General features: G+C 39.1%; 1 protein-coding gene across 1 annotated transcript; it reads left to right on the top strand.

The window, feature by feature from the left end:
- The first annotated feature begins 7,265 nt into the window (after positions 1-7,265).
- Positions 7,266-8,590, top strand: LOC145092605 (F-box/kelch-repeat protein At2g44130-like). The gene has a single exon (XM_079030562.1). It carries the CDS (start codon positions 7,367-7,369, stop codon positions 8,405-8,407), a length of 1,041 nt encoding a protein of 346 aa, XP_078886688.1. The 5' UTR covers positions 7,266-7,366; the 3' UTR covers positions 8,408-8,590.
- Positions 8,591-8,849: the final 259 nt, after the last annotated feature.

The raw sequence follows: 8,849 nt of genomic DNA, 5'->3' as shown, positions 1-8,849 counted from the left end.
CGGATCAACGGGCGTTACATACATCCATGTAAACCCTAATACCCGTGACCTTTCATTTCATAGGATCCATGGGTTAAAAACTCCATGGACTATCCATGAAAGCTTTAGCCCAACCTAAATGAACTTGGCCCATTCCATATACATATATAAGAGTCCATACTTAATTAGTTCCTTTTGATCACTTAATTAATTCTTGATCAACACTAATTAAATAATATGATTCCATATTAATATATTAGAACTTATAATATATTAATATAAATCATAAATATATTATTCTCAAAAGACTATCCATATAAATTATGCCGGTGAAGTGCAACCCAAATGGACCATGCCAGGTCGGGTCAAATACATACCAATTATAGTTATGGACTTAGACATTAATCCAACAATACCATCTTATCTACCAGGATACTGATCTAACAGATCATACAATACTCAAGCATATAACATATCCGGATAACAATCCAAAAGGGCCGACCTTAGTGACTTAGACCCTTGAGTATAGTGAGGAAACTCACGTCACAACTGTTGAACTGAAGTAAAGAATCGAACTCCCAAATCGTTGTCTCACCACAAATCTGGAACTATCAGATAATGAATATTAAGTCAATAAATGGGAATGTCAATCTTGACTAAGGTTCCTCATAATTCATTTTTTCCTTTCTCTTTATTGGGCCAAGGCCCATTTGCCAAATCCATAATCTTAAAAGTCCATATATCCAAGGCCCATTAATGGCCCAAATTTCCCAATTTGGGCCTAAATCCCTAATTCGGCCTTATTATAGGATCCCTTATCAATACTGACCCAATTGCAATTATTCAGAGGGCCCAACAAGGCCCAAGTCCAGTTAGTCCAAAAGCGGCCCAATCCCGAAGCCCAATTTGACAAAAGCCCAACAGATGACGTACATGAGGCGTACTCCTCTGGTACGTTGGGCGTACTCTTCCTGACGTTGACCACCATCGAGGTGGTTGACTCTATACGTTTGACGTACGCGGAATTTTGCCAAAACCCTGATAAGTGCTTAATGGCTTAAGCACTTAAGCCCAAATTGCAGATCCATCGACCAAATGTGTCTTTGAACCATAAAGTCGCGAACTTTAAGACTTTGGACGTCCAGAAAGCTCTTAACACAAGGTCTTAATCCATTAAGACCTTCCTACTCCATGCATGAGACACACTTAGCTATTAGGACATCATTTTTACCACTTAGAACCTCCTCAAGGGCCTGAAAGGACAACTCATCTCGTCCAAATCATATCATGCACCAACTTGGGACTTTTGGGACAAAGAATGGTTCCATAAAGCTAACATTGCAAGATCTATAACATATAAGCATAAAGTTTGAAGCTTTTTACCTTTTGGAGCTTCTATAGCACAAGATAACTTCAGATCCACAAGCTTGCCTTCCTTCTCCAACTATTTGATCCAATGCCTTCACCTTAAAGAGCTTAAAACACTCACTAACTCACACTTACACACAAAACTAGGGTTTGGAACGTTTCTGGAATATGGAGGCTAGGAGTGATGAGAGAAAATAAGCCATAAGGATGTTTATATAGCCCCCAACCCTAAATATTAGGGTTTGCATCTGACGCGAGTACGCTTAACATACACAAGTGTACGCCAGCGTACTAAGGCGCGCCCTAGTACGTTTAGCGTACCTTATGTACGCTTAGCGTACTAGCCTTGTCTCCAAAATTGCAACTTTAGCCCTTAGGCTTCTCATGGGTCTACTCTTCTCACAAAATCAAATAATTTGTAACGTATTTTGGGTTCTACTTACTGGCTCCGGCTGATCGTACACTTGCATCCTCCTTTATTATTTTGAAAACCAGTTGAAAAATCATTTTAAAATCCTTGTCCTTAGTTTGAGACTGGAGACACACGAGTGTTTCCTCTAATTCACTCAAACCAAGGCTCTGATACCAACTTGTAACACGCACATAAATCATGCCAAATTTAAACTCTTTAAAACATTTCAAAACCAATAATTATTACAAAACCTGTTTTCAAAATAGTATAGTGTCAGAGTATCCCAGAATCAAATCATAAAACATAAGGAGGTGTACGATCACACCTTCGTCTTCCGGCAATCATCAGAAATACCTAAAACAAAATCAACAACTGTAAGCCCAAAGCTTAGTGAGTTCCCCCGAAATACCATTGTCATACAACCATAATCATATCATATAAACAAAAAAATGCATAATGAGCCTTCAACCTGACTGGACCCCCTTGCAGGGCCTTCAGCCTATTTGGACCGATCTTCAAACCTTCAGCACGTCTGGACCGCCTCGCAGGGCCTTCAGCCTATCCGGACAGCTTGTCGGGCCTTCGGCCTGACTAGTACGCCCTCCCGGGCATGTAGTCTATCCATTCTGCCCTGGGTATGTTGGCCTTCAGCACATAATTATCATATGCTAGCATATATAACAGTCATATCGATCCAATAGATCACAAATCATAGCAACATCCTATAATCAGGATACCAACCTAACCGGTCACTAACATAGCATTATCCTATATACCTGGAAACTGGCCTACCAGGTCACTAAGCATATCACCATCCTAACTACCAGGATGCAAATCAATAAGCATATAATGCAATAAACCCGGATACAAATCCAAAAGGGCCAGCATCGGTGCCTTAGACCCTGTTGATATAGTGAGAAGAACCCGCCTCAAAAATGTTGAACTTTAGTGCTAAGATCAAACTCTCTAATCACAGCCATGAACTCCAGCACCTATATTCATTATAGGACCACTTCCATAAATTCCCAATTTACTAAAATACCCACAGCGATCAAACTGGTCAACCCTTGGTTAAAGTCAAAGTCAACAGTCAAAGTCAACAGTCAAGGTCAACAGTCCATGTTGACCCAACTCGTCGGGTCTTTACAGAACTCGAGAAAATGTGAAAACCCTAGTTGACTCGCCGAGTTTCCAAACAACTCATCGAGTCCATGTGTGTCCAAAAGTCGGAAAAACCCTAACTGACTCGTCGATTCATCTCACTGACTCGCTGAGTTCATGCAGAAACCACCAACGGCCAATCTTCATCGGACTCGTCGAGTTAACCATGCAACTCATTGAGTCCCTTCAGTCCATTTCTCATTCAGACGTTTTTAAGCTACCCCAAAGCTCCAAGTTGTAGATCTAGCTTCCTAAGACACAGATTCCATGTAAAGTTGCAAACTTTATGTGTATGTAAGGTCTTATAGGCTTAGAACACCAAAACCAAGTCTAGAATGAGGTTTAGGGCATGGTGAGAGGTCAATACAAGGTAAATTTGATAACTTTATGAATTTGGGACCTATAGGAGTCCAGATCTGAAGTTACAACTTCACATCATGGCCAATACCCAAAATAACTCCATAACAACCTAGAAATAGCCCTAAACCTAGCATGAAGAGATCTAACTTAGAGAAAAATCAATGTAACGACTTGTTACCTTCCAGATGATGCCAATATGAAGTAGAAATCAGATACACAAGCTTCTCCTTGTTCCAAGCTCCTTAGACTTCAAGTCCTCTCCAGAAATTCACCTTCCAAGCTTCTTAACACACAAAATGGAGTAAAATCACGATTAGGGTTTTCTGAGCTCAAGGGGGCGGTAAAGGAGGCTGGTGGAGGCTAATGACCCTTTAAATATAGTGCAGAACCCTGGAAAATAGGGTTTCATTTTCCAGCTCCTACTCGTCGAGTCAGGGTCCTCCGATTCGTCGAGTTGGTCCAATAATCCATGCGGGCTAACCCGCCTCTACACGACGAGTTAGGGCAACCAACTCGTCGAGTAGGTCCATAAACATGTATGTAAGGCTTTAAAACTTATACCTGGGAGTCGGGGTGTTACAACCTTTATGGCTCTTTAGTGTAGATCTAGTTAGGGCTTGCTTTTGTGCTTTTTAGGGTCCTTTAAGTCTTGCATGAGAGTATGATCTACTTCATAAGACGAGGATGATAGATCTTAGCATTTTTGAGGTCCCTTGTTCATAAAAATGCAAACTTGATAAATTATTTTGGACCATGCATGAGTTTGGGTGCTTATTATGGATTTTATTGAGTATTGGGTCCCATTAAGGCATGCAAAGGAGTAAAGTTGCCAACTTTACGTGTTAAGCCATCATTTAGGGTCAGATCTGAGTTTGGATTTCGTGTCTTAACCATTAAGAGCTTTTTTTTGGGATTTTGGCCCTCTGTTGAGTACATTGGGCGTACATAGGAGTACGCTCATCATAATCCGTGTTTCGTGCATCAACGTCTTGTATTTTGGGTTTCGGTAGTGAGTATATGGTGCGTACTCTTCTAGTACACGAGGCGTACACCCTAGGGTGTCCATTTTGTGCCTTTTGGGGGTTGGGCATGAGATGTTGGACCTGTTTTGGGATGGGTAAAATGGTCGTTTACCCTTTAGAAAGATGGATTATAGATTGGGCCTTGGTTTTAGGGATATTGGTTTAATTATTAATTAAGGTTATATTTATTGTTAGTTGGTGCGAGATTATCCGGTCCAGCGACCCGAGCAGTTATTTGGTTATCAGTAGATTGAGGCGAGTCTCCTCACTGTACCCGTGGGTCGAAGGCACCAATGTCGCCCCACTATGATATTTTATGCTAGTTTTCTTTGTGACTCTTGCATAGTATGTTGGGCTAGGCCCATTTGTATGTTGGCTAGGATCATTTGTATGTTAGGCTAGGCCCATAGATCAGGAAGGGATAGGCTCATTTGTATGTTAGGCTAGGCCCATAGATCAGGAAGGGCTAGGCCTATTGTATGTTACATAGGGCGCTAGCTGTCTCTGTGACTCTTGCATTTGTATGATGGGCTAGGCCCATTGGTTTGGTGGGGCTAGGGCCCAAAATGCGGGTTAGGCCCAATGGTATGTATGGTATGTGGTACTTTAGGGAACTCACTAAGCTTTGTGCTTATGATTTTATGTTTATGGTTTCAGGTACTTCCGGTTCGAAAGGGAAGGGCTCGGCTTGATCGCAGCATATCCACCCATGTTTCCGTAATATGATAATTTTGGGATTGTACTGTGATGAATGTTTTGTTATGATATAATTTTAAATGTTTGAATAAAAAGATAACTGATGTTTTGGTTGAATTAAAAATGGAATTTTTACCTCATAATTTTTGGGACGTTACATGTTGCGTCAACGTCTTCATCATAGAGAAGAGTTCCTTACGAGAGATCAAAGCAGAAAGATCTCGATATCCTTGGGATCTTAGATTCCCATGGATAATGATTGGAGAAGTGTTATTCTTCGATGCATTAGAAGTTTTCCTTTAACTAGGGGTCCGCTTTGGAGGTGGTGGAAGATTTTTTGAAGCAATAGGAGGAATAAAGGAAAAAGATGAGGTTGATTGTGTAGACATGATTTTTCGAGAATTATGAACACCACTGCCCCATGGTGGACGCCAAATTGTTTTGGTCAAAAATCAATCAGAAGGATATTAACCAAATTGCATGAGAGGATGTGGTGTTGTTATTAATGTGAATATGGAATTGAGATCAAAATAACACAGGTGGTTTACAAGGAAATGTCTTGATCTTTGCTAGGATCTCCGACATAAAACCTTGGGAGGTGATAATGATTACCTGCCTTGTATTATCTTATTGATTTGAATGTAAATTACAGAGATGAGCTTGATGATACGATTACAAATGATAAAGTGAGTAGGGGTCTTCGTTTGGATTGATCGGTTTGATCCAATCCAATCAAGTGAATCCAAATTGATTTCGGTTTTCAAAAATAAATCCAAATAGTCCAAACTAAATTCAAATCCGATCCAATTACAATTTGGTTGGATCGGTTTTTATAATTCAGTTTTTAAAAACTAAAACATTTTAAAACGACATATAATTATAATATTACCGAATTTTTCACAAGAAGCAAAAACTAATTATTTAGTTATGATTTGAAATTTATAAACAACTATTAAGAAGGTATATTATATTCTAATATTTCATAGATAAAAAACTTTGAGAGAAAATTCATATTAATATTTTTTATTATGTGAAACTTTTTGAACCTATTTCAAAAAATAAATTACAAAATTAATAAATAATTATAGATATATATTAAAAATAAATAAATAATAAATTGTTATTCGGTTTTTTTGGACTATTCGGTTATTATTTTATAAACCATAACCAATCCAAAATAATATTTTGGTTTTGTCGAAAACCAATCTGAATATCCGAACCAAATTGTCCAATTGGACAATTCGGTTTTATCCAAATACTGAACAACCCTAAAAGTGAGTCCAAACGAGTAATGTGTCAGCTAATTGTGTCAATTGTGTCAGTTTTACAAGTGTATTTATGGTCTAGTTTAAGTAACTATAAATCCGAGATTTCTACGATCCTGTTGAACTGGTGTTTGCAAGTGCTTTGACTTGTTTTTTTCGGGTTTTAAGCCTTATTGGAACGTTTCTTCACTGAGAATGAGTCTTATGTTGACCATTGTTGCACATGTAAAAATTAAATAAGAAATATAGTCGCTAAAATTGTTAGGAAATAATAATGACGGTGTTTAGGATCCTGTTGTATGTTCGGGAACCTGCGACTCCTTTAACATCCGAGATTCTGGATATGTTTAAGGATCCTTAGATATTTTAGAGATCTGGAATCCTTGATAGGATTGAGGATGTTGGCCCTAAAACAAATAAAGACTAGCATCTTTGGTGATTTATCCTTGCGTGGTGGATATACAAAGAGAGCATCTACTTGAGTCATTTATCACACTTCATTAATTTTCAATCTCCTATTAAAATCAAAAACTTCAAAGATTGTAGTTGTTTTTACGGTTGTTTTAAATTTTTTTTATGTCTTGTATGATAATCGAGTATAAAATGGTTTTATAATTATTTATTTTAAAATATTTTCATTGTTAAACTCGTAGTTTTTAGACTATTTTTAATATAAGCCCAACAATAAGTAGATGGAGTTAGCCTCATGGACAAATATATGAATTTAAGCAAACCATAGGGACCAAAGGAGTAATTTACTATTTAATGGATAACCCTCAAATAATTACGTCGTTGATAAAAAGCCCATTAAACTTTGAAACCCTTATTTCAGTTATTTGTACATGATTTTAAATTTTCAAATATCGCGTAGATACTTTCACCCGACGATCTATCAGTATATGCCACGTGTAAGCATCTTACTGCTAGAGCTCAAGATAGTATGTCACAAGCATCCCTATCTGATTATATACACTCATTCCTATAAATATCCGAATTCATTAACCGATTTCTTCGTGAAGCTTTTTCCCTCTTCTCTAATCCACCAATTTTCTCCTGAAAATTAATAAATCTGAATAGCAATTTTCCAAAATCATCTCTCTGAAATGGAATCACATCCTGATCTCACCGAATTGATCCCAGGTTTACCTGATGAAATAGCGCTAGAGTGTTTGACTCGTTTGCACTATGGAGCTCACGACGTCGCCTCTCATGTCTGTCAACGGTGGCGTCGCCTGATACAAAACCGGGAATTCTATTACCACCGGAAAAGAAGTGGGTTCACACGGAAAGCTGCTTGTTTTGTCCAATCGCTTCCGATTCACTCTACATCAAATGTTAAACCCGAAAAACAACCGAAATACGGGTTATCGGTTTTCGATCCAATTACAGGTATTTGGGACCAAATCGACCCTGTCCCCAAGTACCCAGACGGATTGCCGTTGTTTTGCCAGGTCACAAGCTCGGAGGGGAAACTAGTGCTGATGGGCGGGTGGAACCCGGTGAGTTGGGAACCCATTCGCGACGTTTTCGTTTACGAGTTCACTACTCGGAGGTGGACTCAACGAGTTAATATGCCATTAACTCGTTCCTTTTTTGCTACCGGCGCGTGTGACGGGAAAGTCTACGTCGCCGGTGGACACGACGAGAGTAAAAACGCTCTGAACAGCGCGTGGGTGTACGATATCTCCGCCAACGAGTGGACCGAGTTAACTCCGATGAGTGAGGAGCGAGACGAGTGCGAAGGAGTGTTCATCGGGTCAGAGTTCTGGGTCGTGAGCGGCTACGAAACCGACAGCCAAGGACGGTTCAAAAGCAGCGCGGATGTTTTCGATACCACCACCGGCACATGGCGGCGCGTGGAGGAAGCTTGGGGAGTGAGTCGGTGCCCTAGGTCATGTGTGGCAGTTGGTCAAAACGGTAATTTCACGTCTTGGGATGAGGTCGAACCGGCGGTTCAAGTCGGGACCTGCGGGGTTGACATTGGGGACTGCTCCGTGGTTACCGGTTCGGCTTACCAAGGAGCACCTCAAGCGATTTTTGTGATAGAAAAGTCCAACCAAGGGCAAAATGGTAAATTGATAAAGGTGGACGTCCCCGACGAGTTCTCTGGGTTTGTACAGTCGGGTTGCCTCGTCGAGATATAATAGAGCCTTTTTATTTACGTTTTTACCCTTTTCTTTTTTATAATGTATATGTATATATTATATTATATATAGAGAGATCGTTAGTGATTGGATATGAGCAAAATATAGAATGCCATATCTCACGCAATATTATGTAAGTTTTGTAACGTTATATTGTGGCAATCTACTACTTCCTTTACAATATTTCTTAAATGTACAAATTGTTGAAAATTATATATAAAAAAAGTGAGTACTAGTTTATTGGTTGTTTTGTTTATGGTTCCATGAACCTATTGTTTGACACGTTTAATGTTGATTTTGATGTTTTATTAATCATGTATGTGATGAACCAATCAATCAAGGGTTTTGTTGTCTTAGCGAAAATTGAAGTTTATTCTGTTTCTAAACATGTTTGACTTTAACTCTTTTATAAATCGATACATCATACATGTGATTGTTTAAT

This window comes from Lactuca serriola, chromosome 1 (genome assembly GCF_051521515.1).
Source record: "Lactuca serriola cultivar US96UC23 chromosome 1, Lser_US96UC23_V15, whole genome shotgun sequence".
In the NCBI taxonomy this organism is placed as follows: domain Eukaryota; kingdom Viridiplantae; phylum Streptophyta; class Magnoliopsida; order Asterales; family Asteraceae; genus Lactuca; species Lactuca serriola.
This window is presented reverse-complemented; position numbering and strand designations above follow the sequence as displayed.